The 18546-nt window shown below is 37.8% G+C and overlaps 1 protein-coding gene and 1 long non-coding RNA gene across 4 annotated transcripts in view; one reads left to right on the top strand and one right to left on the bottom strand.

Moving 5' to 3' along the window:
* Positions 1-17920, bottom strand: part of LOC100068176 (UDP-glucuronosyltransferase 2A2) — a 66929-nt gene extending 49009 nt beyond the window's left edge. The window contains exons 1-2 of one of the 2 annotated variants that reach the window (XM_001916445.4): positions 17628-17920; positions 14420-15191 (exon numbers count right to left, since the gene is read on the bottom strand). In XM_001916445.4, coding sequence (XP_001916480.2) covers positions 14420-15137 — 718 coding nt within the window. In that variant the 5' untranslated portion in view covers positions 15138-15191; positions 17628-17920. The remainder of the gene's footprint in view (positions 1-14419; positions 15192-17627) is intronic. The other variant, XM_070262382.1, reaches the window with a different exon arrangement.
* LOC111772892 (uncharacterized) overlaps positions 1-18546 on the top strand; it is a 102228-nt gene that overhangs the window by 56083 nt on the left and 27599 nt on the right. The gene's annotated exons all lie outside the window — the stretch shown is intronic.

The following is an 18546-nucleotide window of genomic DNA, read 5'->3' as shown; positions in this document are numbered from 1 at the left end:
ATAAAATACCTAGGAATAAATTTAGTCAGGGAGTTGAAGGACCTATACATTGAAAACTATAAGACATTGAAAAAATTGAAGAAAACCTAAAGAAATGGAAAGATATTTCATGTTCATGTATTGGAAGAATTAATATAGTTAAAATATCCATATTACCTACATCAATCTACAAATTCAATACAATCCCAATTAGAATTTCAATGAAATTTTTCATGGAAATAGAACAAAGAATCTTAAAGTTTATATGGAACAAGAAAATACCCCTGATGGCCAAGGCAATCTTGAGAAAAAAGGACAAAGCTGGAGGTGTCACACTCCCTGATTTCAGCATGGTACTGGCAGAAAAATAGACACACAGATCAATGGAACACAACTGAGAGCCCAGAAATAAAACCACATATCTATGGACAGCTGATTTTCAACAAAGGAGCCAAGAACATACAATGGAGAAAGAAAACTTTATGCAGTAAAAAGTTTTGGGAAAACTGGACAGCCACATGCAACGGATGAAAGTAGACCATTATCTTAAATCATACAGAAAAAATAACTCAGAATGGATTAACGACTTGAATGTAAGTCTCCCAGAAGTAAAGATAGACAGTACACCCTTTGACATCAACCTTAGCAGTAAGTATCTTTTTGACTGTCTCCACAGTCAAGGGAAACAAAATAAAAAGTTAAAAAATGAGACTATATCAAACGAAAAATCTTTTGCATGGCAAAGGAAACCATCAACAAAATAAAAAGACAACCTACCAATTGGAAGAAGATAATGGCAAACCATATATCAGGCAAGGAGTTAATATTAAAAATATATAAGGAACTGATACAATTCAACCACAAAAAAATAAACAACACACAAAATGAGCAACGGATTTGAACAGACATTTTTCTAAGAAGATATACAGATTGCCAACATGTCCATGAAAAGATGTTCAACATCACAAATGCAAATCAAATGCAAATGTTCAGTTTGCATTTGTTCAGTTCAATTTGTTGAACTGCAAATGTTGAACATGCAAATGTTCAGTTCAATTTGCATTGATTTGCATCAAATGCAAATCAAAACTACAATGAGATATCACAATACCCTCATTAGAATAGCTATTATTAAAAAAACAATAAAAATTGTTAGAGAGGATGTGGAGAAAAGGGAACCCTCATACACTGCTGGTAAGAATGTAAATTCATGCAGCCACTATAGAAAACAGTATGGAGATTCATCAAAAAATTAAAAATAGAAATGCCATATGGGGGCTGGCCCCATGGCTGAGTGGTTAAGTTTGCATGCTCTTCTTTGATGGCCCAGGGTTTCACCAGTTCAAATCCTGGGCATGGACATGGCACTGCTTATCAAGCCATGCTGAGATGGCATCCCACATCCACAACTAGAAAGACCCAAAACTAAAAATGCACAATTACGTACCAGGGGGCTTTGGGAGAAAAAGGAAAAATAAAATCTTTTTAAAAAAAAAGGAAAGAAATGCCATATGATTCAGCTCTTACACTTTTGGGTATTTATCCAAAGAACACAAAAACACTAATTTGAAAAAATAAAGGCACCTCTGTGTTCATTGCAGCATTATTTACAATATCTAAGACTTGGAAACAACCTAAATACCCATCAACAAATGAATGGATGAGTACAATGGAATACTACTCAGCCATAAAAAAAGATGAAATCTTACCATTTCCAACAACATGGATGGATTTTGAGGGTATTATGCTAAGCAAATACGTCAGAGAAAAACAATTACCATATGACTTCACTCATATGTGGAAGATAAACAAACACTTAGATACAAAGATTACATTGTTGTTTACCAGTGGAGAAAGGTGTGGGGGGAGGACAAAAGGCATAAAGGGGCATGTGTGTACAGTGACCAGTAGCAACTAGACTTTTGGTGGTAAATGCAATGTAGTCTTTACAGAAGTCAAAATATAATTATGTACCTCTTAAATTTATATGTCATAAGCCAGTGTTACCTCAAAAAAAGTGGGGAGAGGGGCCAGCCCAGTGACACACCAGTTAAGTTTGCACGTTCTGCTTCGGCAGCCTGGGGTTCACTGGTTTGGATCCCAGGCACGGACCTATGCACTGCTTAGCAAGCCATGCTGTAGCAGGCGTCCTACATATAAAGTAGAGGAAGATGGGCATTGATATTAGCTCAGGGCCAATCTTCCCCAGCAAAAAGAGGAGTATGGGTGACAGATGTTAGCTCAGGGCTAATCTTCCTCAAAAAAAAAATAATGGGGGAGAGGGGCTGGCACAGTGGCATGGAAGTTAAGTTCATGGACTCTGCTTTGGCAGCCTGGGGTCCAGATCCTGGGCATGGACCTGCACACTGCTCATCAAACATGCTGTCATGGCATCCCACAAACGAGATAGAGGAGGATTGGCACAGATGTTAGCTCGGCAACAATCTTCCTCAAGCAAAAAGAGGAAGATTGGCAACAGATGTTAGCTCAAGGCCAATCTTCCACAGCAAATACAAAACAAAAGTGAGAGAGAATAATGGTGCCTATTTCCTATAGTTGTGAGAATAGAATGAAAAAATGCATGTAAATTATTCACAATAACATCTCTGCTCAGTAAGTGTTAGCTATATGTAACATTGTATGGAGAGAATCTTAGTTTAAAGATGACCAGTGCAAGCAGATCTCCTCACCTAGACCCACGTCCTCTCTTCCACGCCTCGAACCATGGCCTGTAGGGCAGCTGAGCTTTGGCGCAGATGTACCCAAACACTGCAAGTTCCTCCACAAGTGTCGGTCACGTTCAGTCTCGGGGTATGTCACAAATGATCTTTTGCTAATAAGATATTCAGTACCAAAGTTCACAAATGACTAAGAAATACACGGATATAAAACTCAAGATTATACCCCTAAAAATTATAGTCTCCATTCTCTTTCATTGAGTAGGAGCAAAAAAGAATGATAGCTCTCTGGGAATTGTGCGTGCCCCACATCAAATTCTACCTCGGATGCCATGCCTATTGCTGTCATCTGGCTCATGGGTCATCGTGAAAAAGGGAATCCTACCAGAGGCATTTGAAAGATTCTAACCCATCAAGATTAATTTACATTAAAAAAAAATAGAGGAAGAAAGGAAGGAAGGAGAGAGTGAAGCAAGGGAAAGACTAGGAAGAAAAAACCAATCCAAATGGAAAAGTATTACTCTTCAAGGAAAGGTCTCCAATGCATTTTTTTCTTCTATAAAATGACTACTGGAAGTCAAGCACTATGAAGATATACACATTCAAATTTCTTTCATTTCTAGCACTTTATTTTACATTTATTACCTGTGCTCTGTGAATAGTTCATGTAAAGATATGAATATTATAGTCATAATTTTCTTTGAACATCTGTTCTTTTTCCAGTTTAATTTAATATATGTGTAAGATAGTCTATTGTTATCATAGATGACATTAGTTAGAAATTATTCACTTAATTATTCATATATAATAAAATTGTGTATTTATATAAATCTAATGTATGAAGATTATTCACACACACAATAAAAGATATTTTTTGTTATAGGCTATCAACTTTTTTTTTTGTGGCTATCAACTTTTAACAAACATATTTCAAATCTGTAGAAGCCTTTTCTTTTATGTAAGTCAAAGGTTGCTTATGAAACTCTCGTAGGACCAGAAAGCTATCCTCAAGCATATCATCCCAGGCAGCAGAGTCACCTGAGGACCTAGGCTTAAAGCAATAGCAAGTTCCCTAGTGATAATATGGCCCGATTAAACTGCATTCAGCAAATTAAAAATGGGCGAGAAATATAATAGCAGATTTCAAAAGTTAAATCTATTAGAAGAAAGAAAAAAGGTCCCCAAGAAAGTTTAAATCTAAAATATTCAAATAATTGATGGATTTGCACCTGAAATCTTAAAAGCAGAAAAATTTTCCTAGAAGCTTTGGTGTCAGAAAGACTTTAGTTTGAAAACTATTTTCTCAAACTATTAGCTATATGATTTTATTTTAACATGCTTGATATTTCCAAGCCTCAGTATTGTGATGGTTTTTCCTTCACAAATTCATTGCAATGATTAAGAGATATAATACATGAGAAGCACTTATTATAGCATCTAGTGCATAGGAAGAGGGAACAAATGTTAGCTGGTATTATTATAATGATATCCATGAGTTTGACACAAATACCCATCACTTGAAATAAAAGAAGTAATTTTGACATTATAATATCCAATTCCTAGCAATTAGCAGAGATTAAGGGCTCAGTGCATTTCACTACAGAAAAGTAATCTTACAGAAAGTTGTCCTATTTATTTACTCAGTTGTAGCAATTTGAGACTTGAATAGATATGGATTCACTGCAATGACTTTAGAGTATTCAACCTAAAGTAAAAGATACATTCAAATTACACATTGGAAAGAAGATATTTTTATAAGTCAGTTCCATCTACCATTCTCATTTATCATAGTACATATATAAATTCTTACACAAAAATACTCTGTCATGTCAGTACCTTTTCTTCTTACCTGGTTTTTTGACTATGAGTGATGATGTCCCTGGGCATCAGTAAGAATATGGCATTTTAGTAAAAGCAAACTTAAGTAGTTATTTTAAGCTGGAAGAGTGTAATTTGATAAGAAATATGATCAAAAACAGAGGATAAGAACCTTTTTAGAAATCTTCATTACATTACCATGAACACATTGTTAAGAAAGATTAGTCTCATGTATTAAGACTGGGAGAATAGAGTGATTTTATTACCAGCATTAACTTACAAGCAATATACAATGGAGCATGTGATTCTGAGACTGCCAGCATGGGAAGGTTTATCTCGGGATAATCTCACCAATATGAATAAGGAGTATCATAATCATGATAATTATCCTTTCAAGGTTGAGAACGAGTAGGTGATAAAAACATAAGTGATGAAATAAAAATGCAAATGTATTGTGAACAAGGAACATTCCATGTACATTCTTCTATTCATAACTGAGATGCACATCTTTAGTTGTCACTATTAATTTACTGCATGTATGAGGAGATTAAAGGGTTTTTCCAGATCTTGACACCTTCATTGCCTCATAAAATTGAAATCTCTTTATTCTCTTTCTTCATTTTGAAGATTCACTGTTAGCCCTATAATGTTGACCATTCACTTCTATCTTCATAGGATAGTTTATAATCATCGTAGTAGCTATGCTTATTCTCTCTGAATGACAGAACAACAAAGTCTTTATTTACATTCCATAAGATAAACATCTTTTTTGAATTTCGGAGCAGGTATTTAACATATCCAGAGGAGACGATGACTTTTGCTGATTATCAGTTGGCTCACCAGGTTTTGATCATACTCATCCACCTTTAGTAACTCACTGTCATTCTACACTAACCTATGCATAGCTATTTTGATTGCTATAGATCAATTTTACAACTATTTTAGAATAGAGGTTTGTAGAAAAGAAGCCAGTGTGTCAATAGCTATCACTACAGAGGAACATCAAATTTTCTCATTTCATGCAACCCACTGTTTTGTACATTGGACTTTGTCATCTTTAAATAATTTTAATACCATTTAGAATTTTCCTTCAGTAGTTGGTAAACATCTCTAGACCTCACAAATTCTGCTTAGCAGACAACACTGCAGTTTCTGCAGTATATGCAAAATAATGTTCAATTGTTTGAATATTCTTTGAATTATGGTTTTATTATTATGTTAAAAACATGAAGGCATGAAAATTAATTTATTGGTGTTAATGAAGAGAAGTTAAAGCCTCAAAACTTAGTAACAATCAGAGAAACACAGCTTGTCAAAAGTGGGAAACATTCCACCTCTATCTGAGTATCATTGGGGTTAAATGCTTGTGAGGTTTATCATAAAAGCAAAGTAAAATATTGAATATATAACATCTAAGACTATGTACAAAATACAGGTGTAATTATGTATGGTGAAATGAAGAAGATAATAATATTTACAATCTTTAAGTCCACTGCTTGACTTTAAATCATTTGATTTTTTACACTTCTCGAAATATGTATGAATGCCGGAGAAGATCCAAGATGGTGCCGTGAGTAGTCCTCTTTGTCTCTCGCCCTTCGAGTCTACAATTATTTGGACACTTATCGCTTGACAGGGGATGTCCAGACAGCATCTCAGGACGTCTGAGACACCCACGCGACTGTGCATCGGAGGGCGGACGGACTTTCCTCCGGGAGGATGTGGAGATAGGTGGAAACTCTCCGACCCCGACGGGCAGCCTAGTACCCACAGGCGGCTTTCTTCCAACGGACGCCCCCAGGGGATCCACTCACATCTAGGGCAGGAGCGAGAACACGGCAGAGGAGCGACGGTGGAAGCAGGTGACCAGAACCCTACCTAAGCCCCCCACAGTTGCTCCTAGACGCAGAGGGAAACTTTGGAGTTGCACACCTGAGCCCGCGGGGAGAGTCTCTCCCCGCCATCGGCGGGGAGACCCAGCCTGGTGCTCGGGGCGCCCGGAGGGTCCCAGAGAGAGTCACGGAGGGTACGGAGGTCTCCCAGCTGCCGTTGCCTGCCCCGTGGGACTAGGGATTGCCGGAGATCTCGGAGAGGACCGGGGCTGGGGGAACTTTCAAAGGCCGGTTCTGCGACCCGGAGGGGAAGCGGTGGAGTTCTGCCAAGCAGCAGACAAAACTCTCTGTCTGCCATTAGCAGAGGGGCCACGCCCAGCATTCAGGGCTCCCGGGAGAGGCCCGGAGAGAAGCCCAGAGGGCGGGGCGACCCCCAGCTGCCGTTGCCCACCCCGTGGGACTAGGGATTGCCGGAGATCTTGGAGAGGACCGGGGCTGGGGGAACTTTCAAAGGCCGGTTCTGCGACCCAGAGGGGAAGCGCGGGAGCTCCACCTGGGCAGCAGACAAAACTCTCTGTCTGCCGTTAGCAGAGGGGCCACGCCGAGCATTCACAGCTCCGGGAGAGGGCCGGAGAGAATCCCAGAGGGCGGGGTGACCCCCAGCTGCCGTTGCCCGCCCCGTGGGGCTAGAGATTGCCAAAGATCTCGGAGAGGACCGGGGCGGGGGGAACTTTCAAAGGCCGGTTCTGCGACCTGGAGGGAAAGCGCCGGAGTTCCGCCAGGCAGCAGACAAAACTCTCTGTCTGCCATTAGCAGAGGGGCCACGCCCAGCATTCAGGGCTCCCTGGAGAGGCCCGGAGAGAAGCCCAGAGGGCGGGGCAACCCCCAGCTGCCGTTGCCCGCCCCGTGAGACTAGGGATTGCCGGAGATCTCGGAGAGGACTGGGGCTGGAGAGAGTTCCAGAGACCCAGCTTAGTAGCCTAGGGGGAAACCCTACAGGCTCACAGCAGCCTTAGGGAAAGCCTCTGCACAGCACCAGTAGAAGGCACCCAGCCACCAGCCACAAGGCTGGAAGACCCCAGGGCAAAAGCAGCATAGCTAGGTGTACTAACCACAGACTTTAGAAGATGCCAATAGCTCTCTTGCGACCCATAGAGGACAAGTGAGATTCGGTGGGTGCCGACAGCAACGGAGTGACAAATATAAGTGATCCCACCCCTGGCCGCTGGAAAAGCCCATAACACCGTTGCAGACCCCAAGGAGAGAGCACATCTAGGTGGGCTGCAACAGTAGGCACCTGCAGCCTGAAGCCCCCCTGTGACGGCCCCCACGGCAGAGGAGGGAATCCAAAGGGCCACTGTGGCTACGAAGAGGGGCCCAGGCCCAGTTAGCAACTACGGACAGGGTTCCTGGTTGGTGAAGTATAAACAGCTGCTCCCCCCACCGCAGCAGCTGAAACAAGTGAAAGGAGCAACTAAATTCTATCTCCATGCGGAGGCACAAATCAACAACATCAAGCAATATGAAAAAATACATTAAATCTCCAGAACAGAAAGAAAGTAACAAATACACAGAAAACAATCCCAAAGAAAATGAGATATATAACCTAAATGATGATGACTTCAAAACAGCCATCATTAAGATTCTCAATGAGTTAAGAGAGAATTCTGACCGTCAACTCAACGAGTTCAGGAGCTATGTCACAAAAGAGTTTGATACGATAAAGAAGAACCAAACAGAAATATTGGAAATGAAGAACACAATAGAGGAGATTAAGAAAAATCTAGATGCTCTGAACAGTAGGGCCGATAATATGGAGGAAAGAATTAGCAATTTGGAAGATGGCAATATAGAATTGTTGCAGGCAGAGGAGGAGAGAGAAGCAAGACTTAAAAGAAATGAAGAAACTCTCCGAGAATTATCAGACACAATTAGGAGATGCAACGTAAGGATTATAGGTATACCAGAGGGAGAAGAGAAGGAGAAAGGGGCAGAAAACCTATTCAAAGAAATAATGGCTGAGAACTTCCCAAATCTGGTGAGGGAGATGGATCTTCAGGTGACAGAAGCCAATAGATCTCCAAACTTTATCAATGCAAGAAGACCAACTCCACGGCATATAGTAGTGAAGCTAGCAAAAGTCAACGACAAGGAGAAAATATTAAGGACAGCCAGGCAAAAGAAACTAACCTACAAAGGAACCCCCATCAGGCTATCAGCAGATTTCTCAGCAGAAACTTTACAGGCTAGAAGAGAGTGGAATGATATATTCAAAAATCTGAAGGACAAAAATCTACAGCCGAGAATTCTCTACCCAGCGAAAATATCCTTCAAATACGATGGAGAAATAAAAACTTTCCCAGATAAACAAAAATTAAGGGAGTTCATTGCCACAAAACCTCCTCTTCAGGAAATCCTCAGGAAAACCCTCATTCCTGAAAAATCCAAAAAAGGAAAGGGGCTACAAAACCAAGAGCAGAGGAGATAAGTAGAAGGACAACAACAGAGAGTAGCAGCTCTACATCAGAACAGATTAAACCATGGGACGAGAAACAAAGGAAACTGAAGAAAACCGGAAAACAAGACACAAAATGGTAGTGGTAGGCCCCCACGTCTCAATAATCACTCTAAATGTAAATGGATTGAACTCCCCAATCAAAAGACACAGAGTGGCAGGATGGATCAAAGAACAAGATCCAACAATATGCTGCCTCCAGGAAACACACCTCAGCCCCAAAGACAAACACAGACTCAGAGTGAAGGGATGGAGAACAATACTCCAAGCTAATAATGAACAAAAGAAAGCAGGTGTCGCTATACTAATATCAGACAAGGTAGATTTCAAAGCAAAACAGATAAAGAAAGATAAAGAGGGACAGTATATAATGATAAAAGGGACTCTCCACCAAGAAGACATAACACTTATAAATATATACGCGCCCAACACAGGAGCACCAAAATTTGTAAAGCAACTCTTAATAGAACTAAAAGAAGACATCAACAACAATACAATAATAGTAGGGGACCTCAACACACCATTAACACCAATGGACAGAACATCCAGACAGAAAACCAACAAGGAAATAATAGAATTAAATGAAAAATTAGACCAGATGGACTTAATAGATATATATAGAACACTTCATCCAAAAACAGCAGGTTACACATTCTTCTCAAGTGCACATGGAACATTCTCAAGGATTGACCATATTTTGGGAACCAAAGCAAACATCAATAAATACAAGAGAGTTGAAATAATATCAAGCATCTTTTCTGATCATAACGCTATTAAACTAGAAATCAACTACAAGAAAAAAGCAGAGAAAGGTGCAAAAATGTGGAGACTAAACAACACGCTTCTCAACAAACAATGGATCATTGAAGAAATTAAAGAAGAAATCAAATATTATCTGGAGACAAATGAAAATGAGAACACGACATACCAAATCATTTGGGATGCAGCAAAAGCAGTCCTAAGAGGGAAATTCATCGCAATACAGGCTCACCTCACTAAACAAGAAAAAGCTCACGTAAGCAACCTCAAACGACACCTAACAGAACTAGAAAAAGAAGAACAAACAAAGCCCAGAGTCAGTAGAAGGAGGGAAATAATAAAAATAAGAGCAGAAATAAACGATATTGAAACAAAAAAGACAATAGAAAGGATCAATGAAACAAAGAGTTGGTTCTTCGAAAGAATTAACAAAATTGACAAACCCCTAGCCAGACTCACCAAGAAAAGAAGAGAGAAATCGCAAATTAATAAAATCAGGAATGACAGAGGAGAAATCACAACAGATACCAATGAAATACAAGAGATCATAAGAGAATACTATGAAAAACTATATGCCAACAAATTGAACAACCTGGAAGAAATGGACAAATTCCTAGACTCCTACAATCTCCCCAAACTGAATCAGGAAGAAATGGAGAATCTGAATAGACCAATCACAAGTAAGGAAATAGAAACGGTAATCAAAAACCTCCCCAAAAACAAGAGTCCAGGACCAGACGGCTTCTCTGGAGAATTCTACCAAACATTCAAAGAAGACTTAATACCTATTCTCCTCAAACTGTTCCAGAAAATTGAGAAAGATGGAGAACTCCCTAACACATTCTATGAAGCCAACATCACTCTGATCCCCAAACCTGACAAGGACAACACAAAGAAGGAGAACTACAGGCCGATATCACTGATGAACATAGATGCAAAAATCCTCAACAAAATTTTGGCAAACCGATTACAGCAATACATCAAAAAGATTATACACCATGATCAAGTGGGATTTATACCAGGGACACAGGGATGGTTCAACATCCGCAAGTCAATCAACGTGATACACTACATCAACAAAATGAAAAACAAAAACCACATGATCATCTCAATAGATGCAGAGAAAGCATTCGACAAGATCCAACACCCATTTATGATAAAAACCCTCAGTAAAATGGGTATAGAAGGAAAGTACCTCAACATAATAAAGGCCATATATGATAGACCCACAGCCAACATCATACTCAATGGACAAAAGCTGAAAGCCATCCCTCTGAGGACAGGAACAAGACAAGGGTGCCCACTTTCACCACTCCTATTCAACATAGTACTGGAGGTGCTGGCCAGAGCAATTTGGCAGGAAAAAGAAATAAAAGGAATCCAAATAGGTAACGAAGAAGTAAAACTCTCGTTGTTTGCAGATGACATGATCTTATACATAGAAAATCCCAAAGAATCCACAGAAAAACTATTAGAAATAATCAACAACTACAGCAAAGTAGCAGGGTATAAAATTAACGTGCATAAATCAGTAGCATTTCTATACACTAACAATAAACTAACAGAAAAAGAACTCAAGAACTCTATCCCATTCACAATCGCAACGAAAAGAATAAAATACCTTGGGATAAACTTAACCAAGGAAGTGAAGGATCTATACAATGAAAACTACAAGACTTTCTTGAAAGAAATAGGTGATGACATAAAGAGATGGAAAAACATTCCTTGCACATGGATTGGAAGAATAAACATAGTTAAAATGTCCATACTACCTAAAGCAATATACAGATTCAATGCTATCCCAATCAGAATCCCAAGAACATTCTTCACAGAAATTGAACAAACAATCCTAAAATTCATATGGGGGAACAAAAGACCGCGAATTGCTAAAGCAATCCTGAGCAAGAAAAACAAAGCCGGCGGAATCACAATCCCCGATTTCCAAACATACTACAAAGCTACAGTGATCAAAACAGCATGGTACTGGTACAAAAACAGGTCCACAGATCAATGGAACAGAATTGAAAGCCCAGAGATAAAACCACACATCTATGGACAGCTAATCTTCGACAAAGGAGCAGAGGGCCTACAATGGAGAAAAGAAAGTCTCTTCAACAAATGGTGCTGGGAAAACTGGACAGCCACATGCAAAAGATTGAAAATTGACCATACTTTTTCACCACACACCAAGATAAACTCAAAATGGATCAAAGACCTAAAGATTAGGCCTGAGACAATAAGTCTTTTGGAAGAGAATATAGGCAGTACACTCTTTGACATCAGTTTCAAAAGAATCTTTTCGGACACTGTAACTCCTCAGTTGAGGGAAACAATAGAAAGAATAAACAAATGGGACTTCATCAGACTAAAGAGCTTCTTCAAGGCAAGGGAAAACAGGATTGAAACAAAAAAACAGCTCACTAATTGGGAAAAAATATTTACAAGCCACTTATCCGACAAAGGGTTAATCTCCATAATATACAAAGAACTCACACTGCTTAACAACAAAAAAACAAACAACCCGATCAAAAAATGGGCAGAGGACATGAACAGACATTTCTCAAAAGAAGATATGAATATGGCCAATAGACACATGAAAAGATGTTCATCATCGCTAATCATCAGGGAAATGCAAATCAAAACTACACTAAGATATCACCTTACCCCCGTTAGATTGGCAAAAACATCCAAAACCAAGAACGACAAATGTTGGAGAGGTTGTGGAGAAAGAGGAACCCTCATACACTGTTGGTGGGAATGCAAACTGGTACAGCCACTATGGAAAACAGTACGGAGATTTCTCAAAAAGTTAAAAATAGAAATACCCTATGACCCAGCCATCCCATTACTGGGTATCTATCCTAAGAACCTGATATCAGATATCTCAAGAGTCCGTTGCACCCCTATGTTCATCGCAGCATTATTTACAATAGCCAAGACGTGGAACCAGCCTACATGCCCAGAAACTGATGATTGGATAAAGAAGATGTGGTATATATACACAATGGAATACTACTCAGCCATAAAAAAAGACGAAATTGGCCCATTCACAACAACGTGGATGGACCTCGAGGGCATTATGTTAAGCGAAATAAGTCAGTCAGAGAAAGACGAACTCTATATGACTCCACTCATAGGTGGAAATTAGTATATTGAGAAGGAGAATCTGATCGGTGGTTACCAGGGAAAAGGGGGGGTGGGGGGAGGGTATGGAGGGGGAAGTGGTGTACCCACAACATGACTAACAGAAATGTACAACTGAAATCTCACAAGGTTGTAATCTATCATAACATTAATAAAAAAAAAAAAAGAAATATGTATGAATGCCACACATGTAAGAGGAAAGCAGAAAATGTGGAAATGAGGTTACTGTCAGAGAGAAAAACTTATATGCATACCATCCTTATGTAGATGGCACTTAAATCTTTAACCCATGACACTCCCTCTGAGATCTCACCACATACATCCTACTGCTTACTGGACTTCTCCACCAGATGTTCCCCAAAGCACCTCATATGTAACATGCCTAAAGTTGAATACATTATTCCAATTCCCAAATCTGCTCTGTCCCATATTTGCTATCAGTTTACTGTACCATTTATCATTTACTGAAGTCCGAAATCTTGAAACCATTTTAATCTCTTCTTTATCCCCCTTAACACTCCTCACCAATAAACCCACACATACATAGTCAATTAATTTACAGCAAGGGACCAAGAATATGCTATGGAGAAAGGAGAGTCTTTTCAATAAATGGTGTTGGGAAAACTGGGTGGTCACATGCAAAAGAATGAAACTAGACCCCTATCTCACACCATACAAAAAGTTAACTCAAAATGGGTTAAAAACGTGAATGTTAGACCTGAAGCCATAGAATTCATAGAATAGAAGAAAACATCGGCAGTAATTTCCTTGACATCTCTCTTGTCCATGATTTTTCGGATTTGACACCAAAAACAAAGGCAGCAAAGTAAAAATAAACAAGTGTGACTACATCAAAATGAAAAGCTTCCACATAGCAAAGGAAACCATGAACAAAATGAAAAGCAACCTACAGAATGAGAGAAAATATCTACAAATCACATACCTGATAAAAGATTAATATCCAAAATATATAAAGAACTCAACAATTCAATATCAAAAAACAGTCTATTTTTTTAATTTTTATTTTTAAGAATACCACTGTCTCCTGTCACATACATACAGTTGATTTTCTTTATACTATCTCTGTACTTCATACTTATTCCATTACTCATTTCATTCATATTAAAAATATTCCCTTTTTTGTCTGACTTCTTTGCTTGTCTATGAAATGACAATGACGTGAAATGACATTGAAACCAGGAACTTCATCTTAGTCTTTATTGTAACCTCCCTGTTTTAGGAAATGCCTAGTAAACAGTAGGAAACCTGTGAGCAATGATCAGAGATTGTCCATATACATAATGTTTTTAAACACACACACAAAGGTCTGTATTAATAATGGACTTGTTGAAAGCTTAATCTCTCTCAGCTTTCCCCAAATACTATTGAAGATTCTAGGCAATTTCTATTTTCAATGTAATATCTAAATGAGTATCCAGTCCCACTTTTAAGCTAAGGTATTTATCACTATATCTTATCCATAAAAAAGCTTAATTGGTATCTTCAAATCTATAAAGTTAGAAAACAACACACTGTAGTTACAAAGCATATTGTGTTTTATCTTCTTTCCTGCTATCATATGATCATGATCAATATGTAGAACTAAAAAGAATAACCATAGGGAAATAAAGAAGAGGTGATAGAAAGCTCTGTTTTTTCAATTTCAAATAATAATAAAAAAAATTATTACATACCCAAGGCTTTACTATAGTAGGAATCCCATGATTTCCAAAGAGTATCAAACATGTAGTCCTGTAGATGGTAGGAGATGAAATTTCTTATTCTGTCAGTGAAAGACATCTGGTCGTTGAGTTCTGATAAGATAGCAGGAACATAGGAAGGAGGGTATGGTACCTTCCCACAGTGCTTTTCTACTGTTGAGGCAGGAGAAAACCTCAAAGAGTACATAAATGGAATTCCCAGTTTTAAAGCTATTATATCACCACAAGGAATTACTGGATCTGATACCAGGACCTCAAATTTGCTTTTCTTCAGCTTTTCCATCAGCTTTTCATTTTTGAGAACACCATCACAGATTTCTTGACATACCATGTGGAAGTCCTCAAGGACTTTGGCTATCTCCTGATAGAATCTCCAAATGGTTGAAGGAGAGGGTCTATTTTCCATCCATGTCAAAACAAAGTCCTTGATCACGCTTTCTATTCTTTCTTTGCTAAAGGGTACCTTATATGTTTCAAATGTTGGAGATGAGTTTGAGGTTGGCACGATGAAAAGTGCACCAGAAGAAACTAGGACAGTCACATTATGTTCTTTTTTAATCAATTCATCGATAATTATCTTAACATTTAGCCAATGACTACCTTCCATTGGCCAAATGAGGACATTCCCACCAAGAGTGATTCCTAGGAGACTTATCTGAAGAGACAGCAGCAGAATGCTCTTGTTTAACATAATGTGGCTTGATGGAGAAGATTTGATGAGATGCGTCACAAATGAATTTCTCTGCTTTTCAAAGTAAAAAGGAAAGACAAATTATTTTTCAATTTTGATTCAAACCATTGATACCCTTAAGAGCCTTCTCTTTACTAAGGATATTAGCCATGATAGCTCCATATTTTATGATAATTTTAGGTTTAGGGGTAACGTGTATCTTAACTTTCAACCTGTTTTTTTAGCTTTGATTATGATTCTTGCTCTCTGATTCTTTTCTTGAACCTACAACCCTTTCTTTGCATCTCATAATTGTTAAATTCGTACTATGAAATTGCATGAAGCCACTGTATATCTCAATTCTAAACTCAGGCCTGGGTACTGAAACCTCAGATAGGATCTGAACTCCCTCAAAAATGTAGAGATGCTAATACTACATGTTTTCCAATATGTAATAGATTTTATATAGTCATTAGCAACAATTAAACATTATTATAGTAGTTGTGAACAGACGAGATTATCGCAAAAAGAATACTTACAAAAAGTTGAAGTACAAACAATAGAGTAAGCATAATATTTACTACTACTTTAATAATATGTTTAGGAAAGTACTTTGTGTTAATAAATTACTGAGTTTTTTATTGGTAGCTTGTAGGCACAAAACTCCCTTCTAGGTGAAAGATGGATCAAAGAGATACTTCTCATATCCATTTTATAGTCTACCAGTGGAAGATAAGAAAATTGGATATGTAACCCTAGCAAAAATCAGTATAATATATCAGAGTCAGCATGAAATCACAAAAAGAATTTAGATTTTAGAATCAATTAGGCCAAAGAATCCTAGATTAACATTACGCTGCTTGATATTTATGAGATTCAGTTTTCTCATCTGTGAAATGGAAATTAAAAACAATTGAAGAGACTTTGTGAGTATCAAATAATACAAAATAAATGAAATATTTATTTATATATAATAAATGAATAACTATGCATTAAACATTATAAAATGTGTAATAATATGGTCTATATATAAGATAAATAAATATTTAAATAAACAAAATAATATTGAGTAAGCAACAAGTATAATTTCTGGAGTAAAAGACACGCTTAAAATCTGGTATATTTCCCATTTAATTCCGTCTCCATTTCCTAACTAGAGAAAGCGACAAGTGCCTTCAGATAAAATGATACAGGTAGAATGTTTCAGAGCTCTATAGAGATTGCTTCTAGGTTCTTTTTTTTTTTTTCCCCCAGTGAGAGGATCCAGGGCTAAGAATAGGAAAGTCTTCATTAGAGATATGGTATTTGATAGTCGTCTTGAAGTCTGAAGTATCCGGACATGAGTGATGAGCAATGTACACAAAGGAAACCCGTGTTATTTCATAAATAATATTTTTTTATTTTAAAAATACATCACAGTAATGTGACCAGTGTTAAGACATTTCTCAAACTATTGAGGTTAAATTTTTGATTTGTTTGTATTCTTAAATTTAATAGGAAACTAAATGAAGAAATTATATGGACCACAAAGGTTTAAAGAGGTTAAAAAAAAGTTTTTTTCAAAAATGGCTATCTAAAGTTGTTCTAATTATTCTGACCTTAAGACTACTGAAAAACTAGTCTAGTCTTTCCAGAAAATTTTTGAGAGATTGTAGCTAAAATTATGACATATATTTGTGAAATCAGGTTAGTTTAAAGAAAAAGCTAACATATTTGAAAAGAAGGTAGAATATTGTTAAAAACAAGACAACAGGCTCAAAATGGAGTCACTCATGCTAAGCCCCACAACACCAAACTGAAACAATTAAGTTTCAGTTTAATTAAAGTCTAATTAAAGAGTTTTGGCCTCTCCCAGAAACAGAATCTTAAACCAATCAATTGGAAATTACTTGATCAGCAGACTCCTGCCATCCCCTAAAAGAAAGTGACCTTCTCACAACCAACCCACTTTTTGCTAGTATAACTTCCTTGTCCTGCTCCCTTCTGCCTGTAATTGTCATTTTTCTACAGCTCCTCAGAGCTCCTTGATATCTGCTAGATGAGATGCTGCCTGATTCATGAATCATTGAATAAAGCCAATAACATTGTTAAAATTTTCTCAAATTTTGTTTTTTAACACCAAGCATTAGTATAAATCTTATTTGTTATTTTACGTATGCCTAACGAAGGAACAAACAAACTCTCCACTGAGAGGAACTAGAGGTAAGAGACGAATTTTTAAAGAAAACAATGAGCTCACACTTAGATAGAACTCTCAATTTATTGCTTTACAATATAATTCTTTCAATATTTACAAAACTATTCTGAAGTGTAACACCTGGGAGGAAAAAAACCCCTCGAATTACTTCAAAACTGAAAACTTTTTCAAAGGAAAGTAACAAACCACACCAAAAGTTAACCCACAACCTTATAATGGTTATTTCTTTTAGAAGAAAATATTATAAAATAAGTCCAAATGTACATTATACATTGCTTGTATGCTGCTTGCCATGAGTTTTTAAAATTTCTTACCTGAAGTTGCTAGCTGGAACTTTAATAATGCTCCTTTGCCATTAGGAAGTTGAATTTAAATAAATCCCAGTAAGGTAAGTGTAACATGATAAGAAATGTGATCTTAAATGAAAAAAAGATTATACAGATTTGTTTACTCTTAGCATTCCTTACTCATTACATTATTAAGCAGATTAACCTCTTGTTAAAAGTTTATCCCTTTATTAGGTCCCTGGAAATTATTTGCACTGAATATTGCCCTTCCTATCATGGTCTCCACTGCCTTAACCCCCACCATCAAAGTGTGTCTGGATGTATTCTTAGCGGAGTCAGCTCTATTCAATCTCTGTCTGAAGTACACAGTCAAGAGAAGAAAATAAAATTTAATTTTGTTGCTTCCTTTCCAATTCCAGACCCATTGGTTACTGATCCTTTTCTACCCAGGGACACCAATACTTTCTTGTTTGTCTTGTTTTATGTCCCAAGAACTTGGCTTGTCTTTCTGCCTTCCTGGGGCATAAAGGTTATTATCTCCTGCATATACAGCAGCTCAACCGTCACATTGGTGGACCAAAAATATGACCAGGCAGAAATGTGGGTTGCACTTCATTTACAGCTGGTGTTCTGCCATTTACTAGCTCTCAGGGGAATTGTCTAAGTCCTCCTTTCTCTTTGGCCATATTTTGGGAGTGGTTCTGGATCTTGGGAGGGTAGTATCCTTTGCACCCTCTTTGGGGATGCCCCTTTCATCTGATGAACAAATGACAAGCCATAGGACATATTGGAGTATATGGGGAAGCCATTTGGGTTAAAACTAATTTGGCCTGACCTTATTTTTCCAAAAGTGCTTGATTTGGCCAGTTGAGCATGCATTATTCATCTGCTTTAAACACTTATTATGCCCCCAAAACAAGAATGATGCCTCTAAAGATAGGGATGT

This window comes from Equus caballus, chromosome 3, assembly GCF_041296265.1.
Source record: "Equus caballus isolate H_3958 breed thoroughbred chromosome 3, TB-T2T, whole genome shotgun sequence".
Classification (NCBI taxonomy): Eukaryota; Metazoa; Chordata; class Mammalia; order Perissodactyla; family Equidae; genus Equus; species Equus caballus.
The sequence above is the reverse complement of the archived record's forward strand: the minus strand, read 5'-3'. Positions and strand labels throughout refer to the sequence as shown.